The 26,787-nt window shown below is 41.8% G+C and overlaps 1 protein-coding gene across 1 annotated transcript in view; it reads left to right on the top strand.

Annotated features, from left to right (window-relative positions):
* LOC121535952 (protein diaphanous homolog 2-like) overlaps positions 1-26,787 on the top strand; it is a 726,045-nt gene that overhangs the window by 520,416 nt on the left and 178,842 nt on the right. The window contains exon 24 of the mRNA XM_041843185.2: positions 25,559-25,683. Within this exon, the coding sequence (XP_041699119.1) occupies positions 25,559-25,683 (125 nt within the window). The remainder of the gene's footprint in view (positions 1-25,558; positions 25,684-26,787) is intronic.

The raw sequence follows: 26,787 nt of genomic DNA on the forward strand, positions 1-26,787 counted from the left end.
TGGGCAACATTAGCTAGTTAACTTTAGCCTTCTACATCTAGCTACATATTGAACTTCCACCCTCTCAGGCCAGGGGCACAACAATGTATGAATTTATGGTTGGATCAGAATCGTCGTTACAATCATTGGCCAGTACGGAGAATTAAGTAAAATCACAAGTCCAAATCCTTATCTCCATCCATGGCTAATTTAGGAAAGGGCCAAATTTAGCTAGCTAGCCACCAGAGGACAACAACACAATGACATGCAACAATTCAAGTTGTTTCTGTCAATGATGTATGCTCTCAATGCGATGTAATAGGAGTGATGCCAAAATCAAAGATGGCTTCCCTTTGGTGCGCCAGGACCATTCACAGTTGAGCTCACTCAGTTTAGCTTTTTTTGTACTTTTTTATTATTTTTTTTATCAAGGGATGCCAAATGCTTGCTGGCTTCCCTTGCCTTCAATGCTACGGGTGTCAACAAAGTCATACTAGTTTGGACCAAACAGCATCCGATAGATGGCCTACACGTAGAGAGACAGAGGGACGCTATTTCACTCACTCGGATGCTTTCTCCTGTGAGATACATTCAGCCTCTTGCGCATTGAAGGACAATTATGAAACACAGCGAGACGAAAGCAAAAATAAATAACAAATATTGGTCAATTTTGGGAGGAAGACTGGCTTCCCTTGGCATCCATAAATACACGTCACTGGAAAAGATTCCACTTCCACAGATTTATTCCCCCTAGCGGATCACTGATGTGGCCAACACATGGGTGATCACAGCCCTCTCTCCCCCAAATGTTTAAACTATAAAAACAGGGCTCACTGCTTTCGCTAGGACTGCCTGCACACTTACAATTACAACTTAAGCCTATGCTAATGTTCTCTAGGTGTGTCATCATGAATCCACTTTATCAATGTTATTTTTATGTCACATGATAATATGTCTGCCATTCTCTGTAACATCATTGGACTGTTGGTTATCAGAGCAGCCAAAGCTGTGTGGAAAAACCACATGGTCCCAAGCCCAATGGCATGATAGTTACAGTATATGTTATACGGCAAATAGCAACTTCCCAATTTTCTTCTCATAGAAGTAGGGTAATATAATGCAACAGTTTGGTGCTTGAATTTATGTGAAACAATGAAGTTGAATCACTGTTCAAGTTCAAGTACTTTGCTGTGACTGTTTCACCAGAAGGTGACCTCCCCTAGACCAGTGTATCCCAACTCCGGTCCTCGAGTACCCCAGCAAAAATATGTACTGTGGGGAGTACTCGAGGACCAGAGTTGGGAAACACTGCCAAAATCACCTTAGCATGATACTCCCCTCTGCACAGCACCATGAATGTATTTTTTTATTTATTTTTATTTATTAATTTTTTCTAATGTAATTCATCCTCATCAATGCAAATTTTGTTCTTTAGGCATTTAAATTACATTTCACTTCCAGCAGTTGTGTTTTCAAAATAATTATTATAGGGCTCGAGTTTGACCTTTCTCTTACATGTTGACGATTTGCATTTTTTACCCCCTTGTTTGGTCCTGTGATATGAAGTTGCGCTGTGTGATCCATATTCAAATATTATTTAAATCAGCCGCAGCATATTTGCATGTAAAATTGCCGACCAGAATTGGGAATAGGAAGTCAGGTCGACTGCATGCTGATCAGAGGGAACAGGGCAGGGTCTACGGGAGTGTGGTGTGATAAAGCAATAATTGCATAATTGGAAAGCGGTATTAAAATGGTCATGAAAGGGATAGTCCATATTACCCGCTGCCACATCTGCCGTTTTTTCCTGTATAATGATACTGATATCACTCTCCAGACCTTCTGCCCTAGACGGTTCAAAAATGCTTCTGATTTCCTAATGTAAATACAATAAGCTGTTCCTTTTATTGATTGTGTCCTATCGATAACTCATAAGGCATAGAGTGGAAAACATTTCTAAAAGCAGCAGGGATTATCAGTTACATAAGAGACAGTTTTCAAGCTTTCACACTTAAAATGCAGTAATGCTTTAAAAGTCGAGAGAAATTAACATCTTCATGATCAGCCACTATAAGAGCATCTACAAAAGGCCCTCTCTCCCTCTCCTCTCCCTTGCTGTGGCGAGCAGGCATAGCCAGCTGCTACCAACTCCTGACTTAAAGCTCTGTTTTGATTCCTGCCTGCCGAAGCTGAGGTACAGGGAGGGATTGTTGCCGGCCAAATTGAGAATATGTTTAGGCTGGAGTATACCAGCTCCCAGCATTTGCTGTGTTTATCTTCAGGTGGCCTTTTCGGCGTGTGCCACGCTGCCATTTTGATGTGTTAAGTCATAATAGGGAGCCACCATCCTTCAGAGGGACTGCCAATAAAATCACAAACAGAGGGGATTACGGCTCAGGGCAACCATTATTGCGCCTTAACACCCCCCCACCAGCTCTCTCCCCATGAAGCCTTATCTCCATTATTTTTTTCTAGTTTCTTCCTGCCTTTCAACTCCTGGGCCGTTCGTGAGCCACATGTCAATTGTAAAGATTTGCTCTGGTGTTTATGGCCTCCTCATAAGGTTTAGTTTGGCGTATGCAAGCCAGTTAGATATTTCAACACAATGAATTAACCTTCAATCATGTACATTTTTGATTGCTAGCTAATTGTCCCGATTGTTTTCGGAATGAATGGCACTCCATTCACCCCTCAAGGTTTGCCTCTTGAAATGTGCCAGCTTATTCAGTATGTCTCTATTCTCGCTCACATAACATAACATTCAGGGCGAGCAGAGGGAAAGCAGCCTAATGCCTGAGAGGCCCTTGGCTGTTGGTTATTACAATGGGACTAGTTCGCTCGGAGCTACAAACCTCCTCAAGTTATGGGTAATGAAATTGGAGCAGACACTGAAGCTGCCCGGGGGCCCTGCGATTTTTAGAAAAGCAAACATTCTCCCACAGTAATGTGACTCTCCTCTGCCCTAAACTGTGTGTCAGCGTATGGTTCATAGCACCTGTGGTGGACTCCTCTTTTTACTGTGTGTTTCTGTTAGCCATAATGAGCCCTGTTGTCTGTTCACAGCAGGAAGTGAGTTATCTGATCCCCCACAGGCCTCAATGCTTCATATCTACCTATTATAGGACTTTGTACTAGACCTTTGAAGGAGTGCAGAGTGTTTAAGACATTTCTCTCTCACTTCTCAGTGTGCGTATTGTACTCTTTTGTCGAGATCTTTGTCCGCTCAAGAAACTCTCTCGCTGAGTTTCTCTCACCTGAATCTAGCACTGTTTGATTGAAAGTGCTGATATGTGTTTGTAGTGTGGGTCATACTACACAACAATACAGTATACAATACAGTAAAGAATGCTTTGAGCAGTCCTCTTTGTAATCAGAGGCCCAGACCAAGATGGCGTGATCGTATACTTCCCCGTAGACATTAGCAAACTGAAGAATGTCAGCACTGCTTTGATAGTTGTTGAAATTCTTAAATATAAGCAAATAATGTCTACTAAGTAGCCCGTGACAAAATCATATCACAGATTGATTATATAGACACAAATTGCTTAATTGGAATTGTCCGTGTGCAGTAAACGAGTTTGCATACAGTGCATTTCAATCACAGATAAAGACAGTAGGTTACTTAAGACAGAAATGATAGGAGGGAGGTTGGTCGTGGAGGATGGGTGGGCGTGTGATGTGAAGTATAGCTACCCAAAGGTTGCGTGTTTGAATCTCATCATGGACAACTTTAGCATTTTGGCTAATGAGCAACTTTGCAAGTATTTACAACTGTTTAACTACTTTGCAACTACTTAGCATGTTAGCTAACCCTTCCCCTAACCCTAACCTTAATCATTTAACCTAACTCATAACCCTAACCTTAACCCTTTAAATACTTAGCTAGCATGTTACCTAACCCTAACCCCTGAACCTAACCCTTAACCCCTAACCCTTAACCTAGCTAACGTTAGCCACCTAGCTAGCCTATCTAACGTTAGCCATAAGAAATTGGAACTTGTGTAATGTACACGAATGCGCTATAAAGAAAGAAAATTGTATAATACAAACAAAATGCGTTGTGAACTTGTGGACTTTTTTGTGTGCCTGTCACAAATTTCAAATAAGTAATTTGTATCTATATCACAATAAGCTGTGATAGTGTGTTGAGCATGTCACATATCGGTAAGAATGTTGTGGCAGAAATATATATAACAACAAAACATGGACGATAAGATACTGCCTTTGATATTGATCTGAACTTGTTATACAGGATAAGCCCCATTTTAGTTTTTCCTGTTGCATATTTTTTTCTCATATGAATTGCATTGTAGAGCATTCCCATTCAGTAGTATCTCTGCAGTAGGCTCACTGAAGTATAGTATGTTTGGCTAATATTGGGTCCAGTCATTGACAATGGATTTGGAGATATTATAGTTTGCTCTTAACCAGCGAGACAAATTGTATGATAGCAGATTCACTCATGCCATACAACACAGCAGATACGAAAGAGCACCTCATCAACCACTGATAAATTGTCTGTGGAGGAGTTGTTTCAGGACACTCAAAATGTCAGGACACTCAAATCCATATATTTTTAATTTGATCTGTCACTATAGGAATTGATGTCTAGCTTCGTTTTCTCTTTGGAATCCTGGGACGTAATATATTTGATTAATGTGATATTTCTACTCTAGCATACAATGTTAAGTCCTTAACAGTATATACAGGAGATATGCATAATCAAACACATGCAAGCCCTCCCCAAAAAGAGAAGACAACAATGGGATTGTTCTGTTGTAGAATGTAGAATAGCCAAAGGAGTGCAGGGGGAGGTAGTCATATAATCTGAGAAAGTGTGAGAGCACCAAAACTGTAAAAGTAGATGGAGCAAAGATGATGAACCAAGCAGAGGGTAAAGTCCTTCCCCCCAAATAACTTTAATTACAACGTGCAGTGCAGCATCATTCAGTAGATGAGTGTTTTCTCCTCCAGGTAAAACTAGTTTGAGACACATAGCCTGAACTTGATTAAATATAGTAATATATGCCATTTAACAGACACTTTTATCCAAAGTGACATACAGTAGTGCATGCTTACATTTTTGTATGGATGGCCCCAGCAGGAATTGAACCTACAATACTGACCTTGCAAACGCCATGCTCTACCAACTGAGCCACACAGGACCAGGTATGTATTCAAATGTTGGTGAGCACATCGTGCCAGGGTTTTAATGAATATCCAAAATGATTAGGCCAAAAATAATCCTTTCTGAAATCATTGTTGTGATGTCTTCCTTTCATCTTTGAGGACGATGGGTTTCGACAGGGTTTGGATGACATGAGTCAGGCCTCTCTACAACCTACTAATGGATGCTTGACATTTCCATTTGGCTGAAGCACGAGTGGGTGCAATGCCTTCTAAGAGTATGTGTTGGGATATTGAAGAGAATTGTCTTGAGGGAGATCCACATGGCTCACTGCACCACTAAAGATGCATAGACCCAACATTGATCTTCCCCGTAATATCAATGCTCATGATATAGACATTTATCATGTTATTTTCAAATGGCCGCTTTTATTTGACTGCTGAATTGACGAGCTAGTTACATGGATTATGTTTTAGGTTTAGTAAAGATGGAAGCAGATTAATCCAATACCTGTAAAACCCATTCATTTTTTTTAAACATTCTTCACCCTCATCAATGTCCCTCTGTGTCTCATACATGCCTTATACATCAGAGGGCCATGCCTGCTCCTCACGCTGTCTTCCCCCCATTCTGTATGAGAGAAAGAAGAGAGAGAAGGAGGGGAATAAAAAAAATAAAGAGAAAACCCAGCCATTAATTCATCTCCCAGCTCCAGAAGTCTCATTAAAGCGTTGATGAGTTTAAGAATTGCCTGAGGTGGATAGGAGGCCCCGTTTATAGCTTGCTGCAATGTAATGCCCAAGTCTTCTCCCTGTGTCTCCTCTGGATGTAATAATAAAAAGGCAATTCAATGCAATCAATACCGAGCGCATTCCCGCCTAAAACACATTTTGAATGCACACTTCTTTCTACATGTGCTTTCCTGTCTCTTGACGGCAGGCGGTCTAAATTAAGACAAAGGTGGTGGGCGTGAGAATTGATCTGACCTTTTGTATCCCGTAAGGGGATATAAATCACTTCAGATGGAGTTTATTAGCCAGATATAGGTGACACGGGGTATCCCACCGGGGCCTCGGCAACAATACAAGCAGAAGGTCATGCACCCCTGAGAACAATCAGTTTTAATAGACATTGGATTTGGTGCCGGTAGTGTACATTCTGACACTGTTTCCACCCCCAGTGCAGATTTAAACACAAATACCTGACAATGAGGGGAATTGATCCAACAGGGCTGTGTTCATTAGCCACCAAACTGAAGAAAACGGACTGAAACAGGTAGTGATTTCCTGGACTCGTCCAATAGGAAAGTAATTTCAGTTGCAAAACTTATTTTTTTATTATTTTGTCTGTGTGCCCTAATGAACACGACCCAGGTATTTTACACTGAGTCTTTTACACTGTGTAAGGCTGCAAAACTAAACCCATTTGTGAGCTCATTATTCAATAATTGTTGTTAAATTTCCTTCAACCGAACATTAGCCTGTCGAGGATTCGTAAAAATACTCAGTCTTCCTCAGATTAAATCAGCAGGTTATTGCACTTCTATTCTAAAATGAGGCCCCTACGCTGAGCCGCTGAACTCAATTAGTTGGGAACATGTTGCACACAGCGCCACTAATTAGAAACACACAACTCTTGTCTCTTCATTCGGCCCCGTCTCACCATTAGACATATCCCTTACTATCAATCTCTCCACCTCTCTATGCCTCCATTATTTTACACCCAAACGTATTGATTAAAAATAAGTGTTTGTAGGGAGAGGTGGTGGTAGGGTAGGGGGCTTCGAATCTCTAAAGCAGCTCCATGTAGTATAGTATGCCATTTAGCAGACGCTTTTATCCAAAGTGACTTACAGTCATGCGTGCATATTTTTTTTTTTGTGTATGGGTGGATCGAACCCACTACCTTGGCGTTACAAGTGCCGTGCTCTACCAGCTGAGCTACAGAGGACCACAGATAAGTAGCTACATTCACCACGGCACAAAGGAGAGTCCTGTGGCGGCCACCAGGCAGGTGAGCGCCTGGCAGATGTCTGTGGTCCTCTGTTCAATTTCCGATTAAAGTTATCTTTCCTTTTTCCCTCTCCGGGCCCGCTGTCGACCCCCACAGGAGCCCCAGCGCCAGCACTGTCAACTCCCACAGGAGCCCCAGCGCCAGCACTGTCAACCCCCACAGGAGCCCCAGCCCCAGCACTGTCGACCCCCACAGGAGCCCCAGCCCCAGCACTGTCGACCCCCACAGGAGCCCCAGCACCAGCACTGTCGACCCCCACAGGAGCCCCAGCACCGAACTCCACAACTCCTGTCCTTGAAGCTCCCTAAGTGCCTTCAATTACACTACATTCCCATTCCGGCCTCGCTGCCTTTGTTCACCAACCATTCTACCTCGTCAACCTGCACTGGGAGATACTGTAAAGCTTTGCCACAGAGAGTGGGCCACAACCCAGCTTAATGACAGACTCCCTCACCCTTCGCTCGCCTTGTAGTAACAGCCATCAACGAGAGACGGCTACCGTCAGTGCCTCCAATGAATACATAATTTTCATCTCCAAGCTGACATTAATCAGGGACAAGTGGCTGCAGCAATCGCACGAGATTGAACCCGGGTTCACGGAGCAATATTTTCAAAATGGGAATACGGTACAAGGAATGGATGGATGGATGGGGAAATCAAACACACAAAAGTAGAGGAACGTTACGATTCCTCATCTCTGGGCTCCACGGGGCCAGCTAGGTTGCTCAGGGGCCGGCACTGTAGATTAATGGACGGATAAGGCTGGAATTATAATAATGTTTAATACAGTGGAGGGAGCTAGTCATCTATTCTGTGACGCTCCGCAATTTAGTGTCTAGCTGTTTGGCTGAATTTTAATTTAGCATTTACAATACCTGCAGGGAAACATCCTGTTGATAATTATTATTAAATATCTGCCTTCCGAGGTGCTACTTGTTATTCTGTGTCCAGCGATTCCAAATAATGAAGATGACGATGGAAGCAGTTTGATAAGATGTTGCACTACCAACATACAGTGAGGGAAAAAAAGTATTTGATCCCCTGCTGATTTTGTACGTTTGCCCACTGACAAAGAAATGATCAGTTTATAATTTTAATGGTAGGTTTATTTGAACAGTGAGAGACAGAATAACAACAACAAAAATCCAGAAAAATGCATGTCAAAAATGTTATAAATTCATTTGCATTTTAATGAGGGAAATAAGTATTTGACCCCCTCTAAATCAGAAAGATGTCTGGCTCCCAGGTGTCTTTTATACAGGTAACAAACTGAGATTAGGAGCACACTCTTAAAGGGAGTGCTCCTAATCTCAGTGTGTTACCTGTATAAAAGACACCTGTCCACAGAAGCAATCAATCAATCAGATTCCAAACTCTCCACCATGGCCAAGACCAAAGAGCTCTCCAAGGATGTCAGGGACAAGATTATAGATCTACACAAGGCTGGAATGGGCTACAAGACCATCGCAAAGCAGCTTGGTGAGAAGGTGACAACAGTTGGTGTGATTATTCACAAATGGAAGAAACACTAAATAACTGTCAATCTCCCTCGGCCTGGGGCTCCATGCAAGATCTCACCTCGTGGAGTTGCAATGATCATGAGAATGGTGAGGAATCAGCCCAGAACTACACGGGAGGATATTGTCAATGATATCAAGGCAGCTGGGACCATAGTCACCAAGAAAACAATTGGTAACACACTACGCCGTGAAGGACTGAAATCCTGCAGCGCCCGCAAGGTCCTCCTGCTCAAGAAAGCACATATTCATGCCCGTCTGAAGTTTGCCAATGAACATCTGAATGATTCAGAGGAGAACTGGGTGAAAGTGTTGTGGTCAGATGAGACCAAAATGGAGATCTTTGGCATCAACTCAACTCGCCATGTTTGGAGGAGGAGGAATGCTGCCTATGACCCCAAGAACACGAAGGGCGGCAGGTAGCTTAGTGGGTAAGAGCGTTGTGCCAGTAACCGAAAGGTCGCTGGTTCTAATCCCCGAGCCGACTAGGTGAAAAATCTGTCGATGTGCCCTTGAGCAAGGCACTTAACCCTAATTGCTCCTGTAACTCCTGGATAAGAGCGTCTGCAAAATGACAAAAAAAAATATATATATATATATATATATATATATATATATATATATATATATATATAAAAAATAAAAAAAACACCATCCCCACCGTCAAACATGGAGGTGGAAACATTATGCTTTGGGGGTGTTTTTCTGCTAAGGGGACAGGACAACTTCACCGCATTAAAGGGACGATGGACGGGGCCATGTACCGTCAAATCTTGGGTGAGAACCTCCTTCCCTCAGCCAGGGCATTGAAAATGGGTCGTGGATGGGTATTCCAGCATGACAATGACCCAAAACACACGGCCAAGGCAACAAAGGAGTGGCTCAAGAAGAAGCACATTAAGGTCATGGAGTGGCCTAGCCAGTCTCCAGACCTTAATCCCATAGAACATCTGTGGAGGGAGCTGAAGGTTCTAGTTGACAAACGTCAGCCTCGAAACCTTAATGACTTGGAGAAGATCTGCAAAGAGGAGTGGGACAAAATCCCTCCTGAGATGTGTGCAAACCTGGTGGCCAACTACAAGAAATGTCTGACCTCTGTGATTGCCAACAAGGGATTTGCCACCAAGTACTAAGTTATGTTTTGCAGAGGGGTCTCTAATTAAAATGCAAATCAATTAATACAATTTATAACATCTTTGACATGTGTTTTTCTGTCTCTCACTGTTCAAATAAACCTACCATTAAAATTATAGACTGATCACTTCTTTGTCAGTGGTCAAACGTACAAAATCAGCAGGGATCAAATACTTTTTTCCCTCACTGTATAAAACTCACTGGGTGAGCAACACCCACCAGCACTAAAGACATAAGACCACCAGACTCTAAAAGAAGAGAGCATTGATATGGTGTGTGTTCTCTGACCAATGGAATCCTTCAGACTGTTTGCACCAATGACAAAGCTCCATATCGGGGTATCTCTTCCTAACATCGGACTCTGGGTTTGGCCCAAGCGCACAGCCGTGAAACAAAAGCGATGTGACTGCTCGCATAAAAAGGCCAATCTTCCACAAACAGAAGTCTTTATTGCAAAGGCTCATTGATTTACATTTACATTTTAGTCATTTAGCAGACGCTCTTATCCAGAGCGACTTACAGTTAGTGAGTGCATACATTTTTATACTGGAATCGAACCCACAACCCTGGCGTTGCAAATGCCATGCTCTACCAACTGAGCTACATCCCTGCCGGCCATTCCCTCCCCTACCCTGGACGACGCTGGGCCAATTGTGCGCCGCCCCATGGGTCTCCCGGTCGCGGCCGGCTACGACAGAGCCTGGATTCGAACCAGGATCTCTAGTGGCACAGCTAGCACTGCGATGCAGTGCCTTAGACCACTGCGCCACTCAGGAGGACCATTGATGATCTATGAGGAGTGTTTTATGCGGACAGAGCACGGAATGTGAGACGAGTCTGCAGGGTTTCACTGGCTTCACTGACGCCCCGATTTATTAGATTCATCTGTATGAACTACAGATGGTGAGGTCTCCCCTCATCATTTAACCAGCTACAGTAATTAGAAGAAGTATTCACTATTGTTTAGTCATGGCATGCCTTCTCAGTCTTGCCAGGCTCTATCGCACCAGCAAACACATTTGTACTCTTATTAATTTATGCTGCTTTTGAAAATATGTTCCACAATGGTGATTTATTCTCCTGAGGTGAAGTGAGTTTTTTTTTGTCCCAAATATGCAAAAGTAGAGAGAGTATAGCCTAAAATAATGGAGAGACGCATACACTTTACGAAGGAATACCGCATCCTCTATATTCGATTAAACAAACTTCCTGACCCTAAATGAGAAACCAGGCATCCGGAAGAAGATGGCACACGACAACTTGAATAGAAGACAAAAACAAGATATCACCTTATTTTCACTGTTTGATTTTTGTCACATGTTGCTATTTTACATGATTTGCGCAACATGATATTCTATTGTCATTATATTCTAATCAAAACTAGCTTTGCTGTTTATTAAGCATTAGTTTCCCCTGCAACAATTACTCAGCTTCCCCTGCAATGCTCCCAAAGAAAATGGAAAAAGATAACACTTTGAACCTCAAATGTACAGTATCTGTTGAATCAAATTAGATTGGCCATTATTCCACTTTCAATATGAGGAGTTTGGGGTAGCTGTCTTTTAGAACTTTTCTGAGACTAGTCAAACTCCACTGTCTCAGTGTAAAAGGTTAGTCAATTAACTTTGGAAGGTTTTGTGTAAACATGCCCATATAAGGAGAGTTCCTGACTCTCTGGCAGTCATCTCTCTTTCTCAAAGAGGGAGCTGTTGAGCTACGAATGGGGACAGTGGTGGGGGAAGAGAGGGAGGGGGAGAGAGATTGAGTAAAGGAGTGAGAGAGAATGAGAGACAGAGAGTGAGTGATAAAGAGCGGGAGAGAGGGTATTTTAAACGAGACTCCTTTCTCACTGACTAGCCACCTGACCTTGGAGTATTGTTGAGGGACAACCGCCACCCGATTTCAACTGAGACTGTGGAAAGTTGATTTATCTGTAAGACATATAATTTATTGTTTACAGAGGGAATACAGTCACACCGAGTCACCAAAAGGTGAAGGATGCCTTAGGGTACAAAACATGTACTTCCTGTAGTAAAAACACAAACGTGTCTGTACTTTTGCAATGACATATCTCTCTCGTCTGACGCTTCACTCTCCGATTATCATTTCAATTTGCCTGTGCTCTGCCTGTCTGTTGACTTCTTACCCAAATAGAGTGAAGAGATCAACTAACCTTTCGCCGGGTGTCTCTTCGCTCCGGAAATGTCAGGCCGTCAGTGAAGTGTGTCTGTCCCACGGAGGTGTGAGTTGAAACGGCAGTGGTGAATGAGTGTGAAGACATGAGTCAACCTCTCCAGGCTGCCTTCGCCTGCCCCTCCATCTCAGCTCGCCTCTTGAGCTACCTGTGTTTACTCTCGTCTGCTCCGCTCTTGGGAAAGGTGTCACCAATGTGTCTCATATAGACTGTAATGCTTTTGTTTGAGATTTTTATTTTTATTGAACTGATAATGAGCAGAAATAAAAGATGATATGAGTGAATATAGGAATCCTTTATTCTCAGTATATGATGTGATAAATGACAGAGCACAATGATTGAATACCAGCAAATGGTGGATAGGGAAATATACTGTATGGGCACTGAATGGTCAATGCAGGTGATTATTGATCATTAGGTGCATTGAACCAAAGTCCAGTTCTCGGAAATTAGTGATTTGGTATGTTAGGTATTGGTGGAGACACTCGGACACTAAACCCCTTGCCCTGGGGCAGTGGAAGATTCTATGCCGAGGACAAAAGGTGTGTGTTAACATGTAAATGTCCCACTGCTTTGCCATCTGTTTCGGTGGTAGGCCTCACTCGTTCCAATGGCCCACCCACCACCTACACACACACACACACACACACACACACACACACACACACACACACACACACACACACACACACATACACACACAGTAGCCACCTCAGGCTACTGGTCAGCATCCCACCTATCCAAGCACTTCCATGTTGTGCTTCTTTGTAAAGACACGTCTCTTCACATCGCTTTCCTGCTGTCTTCATTATCCCCAGTACCTAATTGGCTGATTGTTTGACATCGAGAGACTGATTTTGAGGCCTTCCAATGATGTAGCAAAGGAAAAACATATCTCCACAAAGTGAAGTGACCATCTGCTTGGGGCTACTCCTTGAAGAGCGACGCAGTTTGTAGCTTGGCACATTTATTGCCCGGAAGGGAAGTCATTCATTTTGTGTGGCTGAGGAGTTTAAAAAAAAATATATATATATATTTATTTGTTTATTCCTTGTTCCAGAGGGCAGAGATCCATACAGCTTATGGACATAGCGCCTCTGCATCTCTCCCCGACTGATTTCCACACAATCCCAATTGTCATCACCCCGGGACAATGTCTAAACTTTCCCATGCATCAAAATATATTGTAATTGACTCCATTTGTGATTCCTCTTGAGATCTGGCACTGGCTTCAGCTCTGATGGCTGCCAAAAGCAATAACATTTCAGAGGCATGACTCTCCTTCCAAACGAGAAGTTATTTCTCCTCAGATACAGTGCCTTCAGAAAGTGTTCACACCCCTTGACTTTTACCAAATGTTGTTCTGTTACAGCCTGAATTTAAAATGTATTAAATTGAGATTTTGTGTGACTGGTATACACACAATACCCCATGATGTCAAAGTGGAATTATGTTCTTAGACATTTGTACTAATTTATAAAAAATGAAAAGATTAAATGTCTTAAATTGTATGCAATAATAGTGTTTAACATTATTGAATGACTACCTCATCTCTGTACCCCACACATACAATTATCTGCAAGGTCCCTCAGTCGAGCGGTGAATTTCAAACACAGATTCAACCACAAAGAACAGGAGGTTTTCCAATGCCTCGCAAAGAAGTGCACCTATTGGTAGATTGGTAAAAATGAGAAAAGCAGGCATTGAATATCCCTCCGAGCATGGTGAAGTTATTAATTACACTTTGGAGGGTGCATCAATACACCCAGTCACTACAAAGATACAGGTGTCCTTCCTAACTCAGTTGCCAGAGAGGAAGGAAAATGCTCAGGGATTTCACCATGAGGCCAATGGTGACTTTAAAACAGTTACAGAGTTTAATGGCTGTGATAGGACAAAACTGAGGATGGATCAACAACATTGTAGTTTATTCACAATACTAACTTAAGTGAAAAGAAAGAAGCCTGTACAGAATAAAAATATTCTAAAACATGGACTAAAGTAAAAATGCTAAGAATTTGGCAAAAAATTACCTTTATGTCCTGAATACAAAGTGTTATGTTTGGGGCAAATCCAACACAACATATCACTGAGTACCACTCTTCATATTTTCAAGCATGGTTGTGGCTGCATCATGTTATGGGTATGCTTGCCATTGGCAAGGACTAGGGATTTTTTTTTGGGGGGGGGTAAAAATAAACGGAATATAGATAAGTCCTGTGTAGCTCAGTTGGTAGAGCATGGCGTTTGCAACGCCAGGGTTGTGGGTTCGATTCCCACGGGGGGCCAGTATGAAAATGTATGCACTCACAAAAAAAAAAGTATGTCGCTCTGGATAAGAGTGTGTGCTAAATGACTAAAATGTAAAATGTAAATAAGCATTGGCAAAATATTAGAGAAAAACCTGGTTGTGTGCTTTCCAACAGACACTGGGAGACAATTTCACCTTTCAGCAGGACAATAACCTAAAAACACAAGCCAAATATTCACTGGAGTGGCTTACCAAGATGACATTGAATGTTCCTGAGTGGCCTAGTTACAGTTTTGAATTAAATTGGCTTAAAAATATGTGGCAAGACTTGAAAATGGCTGTCTAGCAATGCTCAACAAACAACTTGACAGAGCTTTAAGAATTTTAAAAGGAATAATGTGCAAATATTGTACAATCCAGGTTTGCAAAGCTCTTAGAGACTTACCCAGAAAGACTCACAGTTTTAATCGCTGACAAGTGTGATTCTGACATGTATTGACACAGGGGTGTGAATACTATGTAAATTAGATATTTCTGTTTCAATAAAACATTTTTTACAAAAACAAGTTTTCATTTTGTCATTATGGGGTATTGTGTGTAGATGGGTGAGATTTTTTAAAATATTTAATCAATTTTGAATTCAGGCTGTAACAACAAGATGTGGATTAAGTCAGGTGTGAATACTTTCTAAAGGCGCTGTATAGTCGAGTTCTGGGGTTTCTGGGCTGCTGCACTTTTTTTCTGGCACCTGTAGTCTACTATACCAGCAGTTACATATTTTTTCGAAGGAGTTGTTATCTTCTCCTACCTTGCTCGTACTCCCTGAGAATCACGTGTTCTAGCTGAAATAACATGTATAATATTATTTTGCTGCTTTTCTAGGCTCTTCTAGAGCCTTAACAAAGAGAAGTGACGTTGAACCAAGGAGTAGCTCACAATGTGAGTGGTGTTATCAACCGTGCTACAGTCTTTACTGGATACCGAGGGGGGCCAATGAGAGGAACAGTGCTTTTATTCCAAGCTCAGCAGCACCTCTATAGCAAAGCCTCACATACATAATGGATTTTTGTCAGTGAGAGAAAGAGGTTAAAATACAGGGAGGAAGTAGGCTGAAAGTGACCAAATCGGAGGCTTGATACTCTTGCTGTCTGGGCATGTAGGTGATTAGTTTATAGAGAGTCTGACAAGGCTACAGCAGATGCTGCATGGACAGGAATGATTGGGCTCAGATTTGGTTAATTAATTTAAACAATGCTCATCTTAGGGATGGGAGGCACGAGTCTTTCATTATAGTTGGTTCCTCTGCTATACTTGTGCTATGGGTCTACAGTGACTTCAGAAAGTATTCATACCCCATGACTTATTCCACATTTTGTTGCGTTACAGCCTAAGTTCAAAATGGATTAAATAAGTATAAATGATCACCCATCTACACACAATAGACCATCATTACAAAGTGAAAACATGGTTTTAGAAATGTTTGCAAATGTATTGAATATTAAATACAGAAATATCTAATTTTCATAACTATTCACACCCTTGAATCAATACATGTTAGAATCACCTTTGGCAGTGATTACAACTGTGAATCTTTCTGGGTACGTTTCTAAAAGCTTTGCACACCAGTATCGTATGATATTTGCACATTCTTTTTCATGTTATTCTTCAAGCTCTGTCAAGTTGGTTGTTGATCATTGCTAGCTAGCCATTTTGAAGTCGTTCCATATATGTTCAAGCCGATTTAAGTCAAAACTGTAACCAGGCCACTCAGGAACATTCAATGTTGTCTTGTTAATCAACTCCAGTGTATATTTGGCCTTGTGGATTCGGTTATTGGCCTGCTGAAAGGTGAATTTGTCTCCCAGTGTCTGTTGAAAAGCAGACTGAACCAGGTTTTCCTCTAGGATTTTGCCTGTGCTTAGCTCTATTCAGTTTGCCGATGACAAGCATACCCATAACATGATGTAGCCACTACCATGCTTGAAAATATTAAGAATGGTACTTAGTAATGTGTTGTGTTGGATTTTCCCCAAACATAACACTTTGTATTCAGGACATAAAGGTCACTTCTTTGCCACATTTTTTACAGTTTTAGTTTTAGTGCCTTATTGCAAACAGGATACATGTTTTGGAATATGTTTTATTCTGTACAGGCTTCCTTCTTTTCACTCTGTCAGTTAGGTTAACAATGTTGTTGATCCATCCTCAGTTTTGTCATATCACAGCCGTTAAACTCTTTAACTGTTTTAAAGTCTCCATTGGCATCATGGTTAAATCCCTGAGTGGTTTCTTCCTCTCCGGCAACTGAGTTAGGAAGGATGCATGTATCTTTGTAGTGACTGGGTGTATTGATGCACCATCCAAAGTGTAATTAATAATGAATTAATAACTTCACCATGCACCATGATTTTTAAACATTTTACCCATCTACCGATAGGTGCCCTTCTTTGCGAGGCATTGGAAAACCTCCATGGCCTTTGTAGTTTAACCTGTGTTTGAAATTCACTGCTCAACTGAGGGACCTTACATATCATCATATGTGTGGGGTACAGAGATGAAAAAATTATGTTAAGCACTATTGTTGCACACAGAGTGAGTCCATGCAACTTATTATATGACGTGTTAAGCACATTATTACTCCTGAACGTATTTAGGCTTGCCATAACAAAGAGGTTGAATACTTATTGACTCAAGACATTTCAGCATTTTATTTTTAATTGAAAAATAAAAATGTTATTGTACTTTGACATTATGGGTTGTTGTGTGTAGGCCAGTGAAACAAAATCTCAATTGAATCCATTTTAAATGCACGCTGTAACACAAGAACAAGTCAAGTGGTGTGAATACTTTCTGAAGGCACTGTATGTGTTCTCTCAATGAGTCATCTTAGATAAGGACTAAGGATATACTCAATACCTTGTGTAAGGTGAGAGTTGCAATGGACGTCTTTGTGATATTATGAAATGTCACTCTTTACGTCACTCAATCAATTGCATAACCCGCTTCAGACTAAGTGCAGACTATTTCCCATCTGCTCATTAATATTTCAGATGTTAATCCAAGTATTCTTTGTCTGATTACAATGACCAAGACGGTTTTATAGCCTACCTTAAATGATTGGAATATGTTTTCATTCCATCAGTGAGGATTTAACAGATTTAAATGGTTTACCCTTACTCGCAGTTAATTTCGGCAGCATATTCTGACTTTATGGTTTTGTTGCACACAAAATATTTTCTTCATCAACATTGATAAATAAATACTTAATTGTGAGAACACTTTGTTAAGTGGGGGATTTGAGAGAAAATGCAAATGAAAAGAGTAAGTGGAGTGAAAGTAAAAAGGATGTATATTCTTTATTTCCATCCCATTAACACACCATTGATGGGGATTTGTAATTCTGTGTGGGTGTGTACAGTGTGGATTTACACACCATCCCCCCCCCAAGTGAAATTAATTGAATTGTGTGCAAACTACTTTCTGTTTGTTTTCTGGTACTCAGTTGATAATACAATTTCCACAGTTGCATTCAATAGCCGATTTATTGACTTATTTATATCTGAGTATAATTGGGAAAGTATTCATAATCTCTCTGCACATTGATAAACTTCTGAAGTCTCTCCTTGAGGAGCACCATTGAAAGTCATCCCGTATAAAGCAAATTTAATTCCAAGTCGATCACTCAAAACAAAAGTATATCGGCCAGAGTTAATAACATGCTCTGAACTTTCCTATCCCTCCGTTTTACTGTACATGTAAATTGCCTCATTTGTTCGTCGCTCGGTGCCAACTTAAATATCCCCTTCTTCTTCTCTTGCCGACTCGCATTTCAACATCACAAGAACCTCGGGTAATCACAAGGAACAATTTGACTGCTTTGTCACTGCAACAGTATCACTTTCACTCCTGCAACTGGAGCCGCTTTGATTCCCGCTGAAAGGGGAACACGTTGAGTTGTGTTGATCCTTTTGTTTCTCACTCAAACAACAGTATAATGTTGCATCCCTTGTCTGCATCTCTCCCACTTCATTTCATATTCACTTTCAGGTTGCCACCAGCTAAATGTCAAAGCACGTTTTCTGTGTAACTGCAAATAGGTACCATGTCAGTCAAGCCGGTTGTGTGAGCAATGAGCACAGGTACAAAACGGGAGCACAATAACAAAATGACAATGCCTCAAAATAATAATGTCCATAATCTCACCAACGGTTTTACAGCATTACAATTCAGTGTTTTTCTTCTTCTCGTAAACTCACTGATCAGTAGGCAATTTCAGCATAATATGAAGAAGATGCACAATTGTTGAATGAACGTCTGTTTTGGTCATGCATTGAAAAGGGGTCGTTTCAAGGTTGTTCTCTATTTCCACTTTGTATTTCTACATGCAGCGGGAGGTGAATTGGAATCATTAAGATTTTGAAGTGTCGAGTTAATAAGCTGGGGCCAGGGTGAATTGTATGGCACACTGAAAGGTCTTCACTTTTAGTGTCTCTGGAGTTTGAAACTCATTTTACATCTGATTGAAGGGCTGATACTGCTGCTGGGGCCCCATACACTCTCCCTCTCACTCCCCAAACTGCCTTCATTTGTCAGGGGAAGAATATAGTGAACTTCACTCTATGGGCGAGCTAATGAACCTTTACTAATGGCAGTGGGTGCGCCTTGTAACGTTGGTTCACCGCGATGTAAGTCTTAATTTGTCAAGTGGATAGCTGGGGCTCTGAATCATGCAAACACATCTTAATTATGTCATCTGAAAGTAATGGGGTTTAGACATGTGAATGTTAGAACCATAAATCTGGATCATAATTTGTCAACCAATCAATCAAACACACACACAAACACACTCACACACACACACACACACAAATCAAAACCATACACAATCCCACACACATATTGTACTTTTGTGTAAATTGGATTTAGTTTGTGCATGACCTCATTTGGTTTATGTTACCTTTGTTTGCACAAGTGTAGAGATTATTCAAAAATGGTTCCTTTATTTCATGTCGGCATAATCCATCTCAATTTCCTTTGTAACCTTTGAAGCAGCACAAGAGCAGAGGGTGAAATATTGGTGTTCTTTCTCCATAAATCCCAATTGAAAATGGTCTCTTCTAACAAATGACTAAATCTCTCCCAGTCACACACTCACTTTCTTCACATTAAGCATGCACAAAAACATTTCTTACACCCAGAAATAGCTTGACAGCAATGACTATAGCATGGCTGCAGACTAAAGTGTAGATTATTGAAAGAATAATTGACATGGTTTTGCATGTGTAAGAAGTTACCTGGAAACAAATTGCGCGCTCATCCAGTTTAGAAACACAGAGACGGAGATGTCCAATGCACGTTGTTAAAAGACACTAGCAGGTCTTGCTGACCGCAGTCATTAGGATAATTCAACAACCAGAAATCCTTTCTCTGTGAATAAGTGTACGTAGGCCTAGTGCTTGTGTTTTTTCTCCCTCTCCTTATCCATAGGAAATTTGCATTCTGTAGATACCAGTGGTATGTTGAAAGTTGTCCGTGAAAACAGTATTATTTTGGTGTTCATTTTACTAATGATATCCCAAAAGGATCCCTACTTCGTGCTGAACATGCTTCCTGCAGCGCCTTCTATTAGACAGAGAGGAATGGTAGTATTATGTAGATATATTTTCTAAAAAGCACCAACTGACCCATAACAGGCCCTTCCTTTTAAAGTGACTTCAAAAGAGTAATTTCCATATTATTATTTTTTTAGGTCTTTGTTGTTTATATTGCACTTTGCATAGCGACAAGCAATCTGATTTGGCTTCTGAAGCTGTGATAGATTTTACCTTGAAAACACTCATTAACACTGCTTAATTTGAAAATGTTACTTTCTTTGCCCATTCCCTAACCCTCATCCAAAATGTTGAATTACAGGATTTCAATTCATCAATTTAATGTGTTGAATTATGAATGTCGGCTTTAGTAGCATACTGATTGACTTGTTAAGACACAATTTACATTTGAGTCATTTAGCAGACACTCTTATCCAGAGCGACTTACAGTTAGTGAGTGCATAATAAAACATTTAAATAAATATAATGGCCCCCCGTGGGAATCGAACCCACAACCCTGGCATTGCAAGCGCCATGCTCTACCAACTGAGCTACACGGGGACCATTGTTGAATGCTGGTTTCTGATTGGCTTGGAGGGCATTCTAGAGTGTGCATTATTTCCCTATAATGCTCAAATCAAATCAAATTGTATTGGTCACAAACATTTTTAGCAGATGTTATAGTGAAATGCTTGTGTTTCTAGATCCGACAGTGTAGTATATCTAACAATTTCACAACATATACCCAATACACACAAATCTAAGTAAAGCAACGGAATTAAGAATATATAAATACATATTTGGACGAGCAATGTCAGAGTGGCATATTTTTATTTATTTTTTATTTAACCTTTATTTAACTATGCAAGTCAGTTAAGAACAAATTCTTATTTACAATGACGGCCTACACCGGCCAAACCCGGATGACGCTGGGCCAATTGTGTGCTGCCCTATGGGACTCCCAATCACGGCCGGTTGTGATACAGCCTGGAATCGAACCAGGCATAGACTAAGATACAGTAGAATAGTATAGAATACAGTATATACATATGAGATGAGCAATGCAAGATATGTAAACATTATTAAAGTGACTAGTGTTCCATTTATTAAAGTGGCCAGTGATTTCTAATCTATGAGGCAGCAGCCTCTAATGTGCTAGTGAAGGCTATTTAACAGTCTGATAGAAGCTGTTTTTCAGTCTCTCGGTCCCAGCTTTGATGCCCCTATACTGACCTCGCCTTCTGGATGATAGCGGGGTGAAAAGGCAGTGGCTCGGATTGTTGTTGTCCTTGATGATCTTTTTGACCTTCCTGTGACATCGAGTGCTGTAGGTGTCCTGGAGGTTTGGTAGTTTGCCCCCGGTGATGCTTTGGGCAGACCGCACCACACTCTGGAGAGCCCTGCAGTTGCGGGCGGTGCAGTTGCCGTACCAGGCGGTGATACAGCCCGACAGGATGCTCTCAATGGTGCATCTGTAAGAGTTTGTGAGGGCTTTAGGTGCCAAGCCAAATGTATTCAGCCTCCTGAGGTTGAAGAGGCGCTGTTGCGCCTTCTTCACCACACTGTCTGTGTGGGTGGACCATTTCAGTTTGTCAGTGATGTGTATGCCAAGGAACTTGAAGCTTCCCACCTTCTCCACTGCGGTCCCATCGATGTGGATAGGGGGGTGCTACCTCTGCTGTTTCCTGTATATCTCAGTCAGTATTTAATAGAATGTTGCGGTCCCGCCCACCTGTGGGGAAAGCAACCCCTTGTTACATTAGTTACCCAATTGGCTCACAGCAAAAATGTCACCTTTTTAAAATACAATTCTTTAGTTGTCTGCTTGTTTTAGTCAATTATAAAACTAAATTTAAGAAAAGTACAACATGTCGAAAGATTACTTATCAACATTGCCTGCTACCAAGCGTTCTCACTACTTACAAAAATGTAATATCCCAACAAACAGGGGACGTCCTGAGGACATTCGGTGACGTGTCCATTAGGTCCCTTAAGGGATTTGGCGCAACATTATCCCACTGGCGTTCTCGGTGGGACCTTTGTCTAGTTTCCTGTAAGTTCCCAGGACGTCACTGAGGACCATTTTAGGACATTCTCAGGACTTTCATTTTACTAGTCCTTAGGACTGTGCATGATGGTCCCCAGGGAATGTTCTCTGGGAGACCTTTTTATTGTTCCCGGTTTGACCCGGGGAATTTTTTTAGGACGTTATGGGGACGTTGTGTCATGCTCCCCTGAACGTTCTTGGACGTTGTGTCATGGTCCACTGGAGGTTTTGTTTAGTTCCCGGTTGGTCCTGGGGACATCCCTGAGGATGTTTTTAGGATGTTCTTGGGACATTGTGTCATGGTCACCTGGAGGTTTTTGTCACCTGATGGTCACAGGTGTCCCAAACCATTATAAGTAAAGTAATATAATGGTATGTATTTTTTTGGTAAGCTGTTCAGCTAAAATAGTGTACAATTATTTAATCAATGACAATATGATTATATTTTACTTGATCACTTACTACTGACTTTTCAATATGACCCCACATGGGATTTGAACTCACAACCTCTGGATTTGTAGCATGCTGATCTTTCTGCTGCGCCACAAATTATGTAGCATTCTCAGAACTCCCCTACACATTCATTATATATGATAAATCTCTGCACTTAGCAAAATAATGTCATCTGCACTGCTATTTTCTTATTGATTTCATTAACTTATTTCAGCAATTTGGTTTGGGTTTTCAGTATGGTTGTTTAATGTTGATGGGGCATATTATTCTGTTTAATGTTACCCCTGAATCAGAGCTGAGATTTACTTTGAAGTGCAAAGTGTAGGAATAGGTCTACAAGTGAAATCAGTCATTGACACAGACATGGTGGCGTAGCAAGAAGATCAGAATGTCGTGAGGACATAATAATAATGATTGTATGAATAAACATACACAATTTAATCATGGATGTCAAAGTGTGTCAAATATGTAAGTTGAAAACACTGTTAAAAGCATTGTTTATGTTTGTGGGTGTCCCTAGCATTTCCAAAAGACAAAGAGCTGTGACTGGATCAGTGGTTCACCATTTAGGGCCTTGATGGCCTTTGCAACAGTAAACAGGGATGATGTGTAATGAAACTGCCCTGGGTAAAAAGTTGTGTGGGGGGTTTGCGACCATCAGATCACGTCTTCGGGACAAACCGGGAACTAGACAAAACGTCCAGGGGACCATGACACAACGTCCTGACGACTTTAGGCGACCGTTTCGTGAAGTCCCAGGGACGTCCTAACGATTCATTATTGTTTGCAGGGTATGCCCTCTCCAGTCCCCTGACATTGTACAGTTAGGCTTCATCATATTGCTGTAAATGAGTCTTCTGGAGAATCTCAGTTAGCTAGCCCCATGTGTCTCAGTGTGATGGCTGCTGAAGCCAGTAAAGATCAGCTACCTCGACTCTGTTATTAGCCAAGCACGTACTGCTGTCATTCAGACCCAGACCCCTCTGACTTTCCCTGAGTTCCCTGAGTTTCCTTGGCAAATGATGAACGGTTCCCAGGTATGATGCATCTGTGTGTATCTAATCTATACATGTCTGCCTGTCTGTGTGCCCACCTCTCTAGCTCTTCATTTTCCCCTGCTATCAGTGCTGGCTCAGATCACACTGACAACAGCTTGGTTGCTCTCTGAGGCCCTATCAGTGCTGGAATGGGGCTGTGAGGCTGTGTTGACTGCGGGCGAGCCCCCCCACCCCCCACCCACCCACCCACCCATCCCCTAGTGTCCCCAGGAGTGAGACATAACCCTCGGCTTTGTGGGCCTTGAATGGTGGGGGGGACACTATATCCCCAGTCACCAGATCCCTCCAAGCATCCCACTAATGACAAATGACCTCACCCTCGCTCATCCTCTGCATCGTTGCTACCATCGCTAGATTGATTTGTGGCCCCGGTGTGACTGTGTATGTCTCTGTGTACTGTAAGTGCTTCGTCCCCGCTCTCACTGGGCAGTGGGATTGTTAGAAAAATACAAATAAAACCAGATGGGAGCTGTAGAGTGGCTGTAAAGCAATAATAGGCTGCTCTGGTGTCAATGAGAACACCCCTTTCTTGATAGCTTCCGCACTGCTCATTGGACGGGTTAGGAAACATAAAGGGCGCTGAGCCTGGTGGCAAGCATAGTGGTGAACCCTGACATATTGCTTGCCTGCCCTCCCGTCATGTATGACACTCAGCAATACATGTAGAAGATGCAATTAAAGACAGGATTTGTATTGCACAAGATACAAGGGCATCATATAGGCTAGACATGCTTTGAAGCAGGGTTTTATTACTGACAATTTGAGCAAAGATAGACTCTTGATCAAGACAAGATATTGTATGTCTTTTAAAAAGTCTGTAAAAGTGTGCACTGTCCTCATGTAAACTCTTGGTAGAGTGTCCACTGTGTGACGCAGACCCAGGCAAAACAGCATTGACCCATATATTTGCCTGTGACCAGTTCACACACCATGGAGTCATAGTCGGAAGTGGCTGTGTATTAATAATAGGGATGTTAACCGTTAATCGGTCACCCACCGAAAATACATTTTAAAGGTCATGCTTATTGGTCTATAGGTTAATTTGCATAATTTAGTGTAATTAAATTGGCATAAAGAGCTTAGTTTGAGGAGCGGAATAGCCTAAAAAAGAGGTGCTGGAGTGAAATATGTGCTTTTGTAACCCCAGTCATTGCGCAACAAATAACAAGTCTAAAAGCAATTGCGTGCTAAAAACTGTTTTGATGGCCGTGATTAAAAAGAGCTACTATTTTGATTTCTCGATCTCAACTTGTAATTGATAGCCTGGCGCTATCAGCGCGCAATTATTTTAGAAAGACTTCCTCAAGCCATTATTAACCAGAATTTCCTCTCGTTGTCCAGAAGCCAAAGGCACAATCCTAGTCATGTCAGCAACCCATCCTAGTTGTTGCTATTAGATTCCCATCTTTCTAAGTTTGTGACAGAGATTTTCATCTATGTCATATATGGAACCGCTCGCATTAGGTGCACTGCTTAGAATGGTGTTTTCCCACGAATTCCATTTCGGCAAACGTTTGAAAATGACTTTTTATTAGCTGCTTCATTACAGAAGTTGTATGTTCAATAATAGGCTATAGCCTTTTGACTAAGACAATAGGCTTTCTATTGTTGCATGTTTCCATTAAGCTCTTAATGAAAATGTCCGTTCCTTGTATGCATGCATCGTATTTTCTGTTGGTCATGTCATCTTACTGTTTGGAAAAAAATTTAACCGTTTGTTGACCGGTTAATGAGGGTTGGTTAGTTGGCAGCAAAATTGACCGAAATTTGCATCCCTAATTAATAACACTAAAGCCTATACATGGCACCAGTAACTACTCTCCTGTCCTGTCTGATCCCCTAAGACATTCACAAGACTTTGAAGTGCGCACTTGAAAGGGTTGATCTGAATTGTGAGAGTGAGTAGTCCAGAGGAACTCTGTAAACAGTGATTACAGACTGATTAATGAGCTCGAGCCACTCTACCAGGCACACACTGACACACACTTGCTTTCCAGGCCACACAGAATGTAGTACTGAGACAGATTCTGGAGTGAACAGCAAACAACGCTGATTGGAACAATTTACATCAAAGACATATTCATATTTAGAGATATTCAGTTCATATGCCGTGTATTTAACATTATTTTCATTTATGTTGCTCATATATTACAGAATATTAATGATATATGTATTTTCTCCATCTTTCTCCAGTTTCTGCCGAGATCCTGAAAAGCAGTCTGAGCACCATGGAGCGACACATCCAGAGGCTAGAAAATGACATTGAGAATTTCCCCAAGACAGACGACAAAAAAGATATGTTTGTGGAAAAATTGTCCATATCCTTTTCATGCTTTTCATTGATTCCTCCTCTTGTCTTATCTGCAACTGTCGCTGAAGTAGAAAGCCATGCTAGACATGTTTTGGCCATTGGGCGCCTGTGGATTGGCCACCAGAGAGACTGTGCTGTGCTTGTGTTCTCCCTGGCAGGAAAGAGTAGTTAAGGGCCATAAGTGTGACTAGTGGCACCCAGGGGCTTACAGGAATGGAATGGCTGCCTTGCCGCTAGTGAGATGTTTGTCAGATCTCCTCCTCCTCTCCCCAACACTCCCCAGATAGAGTTCAGGCCTGGAGCTATTTTTACCACCGCTCCAACACTGCCTACCCTCCGGGACTCTAATGGGGGCTCGTTCCCCCACGCGGACTTATCGCCCACCTCATGATTTCATCTCCCGACCGGCCACAGGCCTCTCCACATAGACCTTCTGTGGGCTATCACCTCTCATGGCTCTTCTCTATTTTCGATAACAGATTGCTTTCACTTAAACTCAAGCGGTTCGGCTCTCAAATCAAATTAGTGATGCCTGAGCACTTCTCAGTGTCCATTTTAAGGAGGAAGGCGCCTCGGCAGAATAGGTTTGTCTAGATATCTGGCACTTACACACACCTTATAGGGTCTCATTGGGTCTATGATACCTCCTATCGATATCTGTGCAGTAAAAGAGACGGAATTCCTGCGTCCTCTGTCTCTCGGTGTGAGTTACCACATTTATTAAGGGAACGCAATAATCATTCAAGGGTAATTCATCAATTCAGGAGGCATTCCATATGTTCAATGCTCACACTTAAGACGGTGTTTAAACTTAATTTGAGCTCTTTCTTAGCGCAGCCAAAGTGGAGATTTATTCAAGCTTGTGTTGCACTTTGGCTAGCATAAAAGTAATAGCCAACTCATGCATTAGCAATCTGCTCCCAGTCAAATAATCTGTGTAATTAAAAAACAGAGGCTCCGGCAAAGACCTCCCTTGCAGCTCTGAAAAAAAAAAACAGGCAGGAAAGGCAGCTCAGGGCCCCTGATGTCAGTATCGATTCCGGGGCTCCTTGGAGAATGTGAGCATGAGTGAGAGGAAATGGAGAACTGCAGATATACTGCAGCAGTGCTC

Source organism: Coregonus clupeaformis, chromosome 2, assembly GCF_020615455.1.
Source record: "Coregonus clupeaformis isolate EN_2021a chromosome 2, ASM2061545v1, whole genome shotgun sequence".
NCBI lineage: Eukaryota > Metazoa > Chordata > Actinopteri > Salmoniformes > Salmonidae > Coregonus > Coregonus clupeaformis.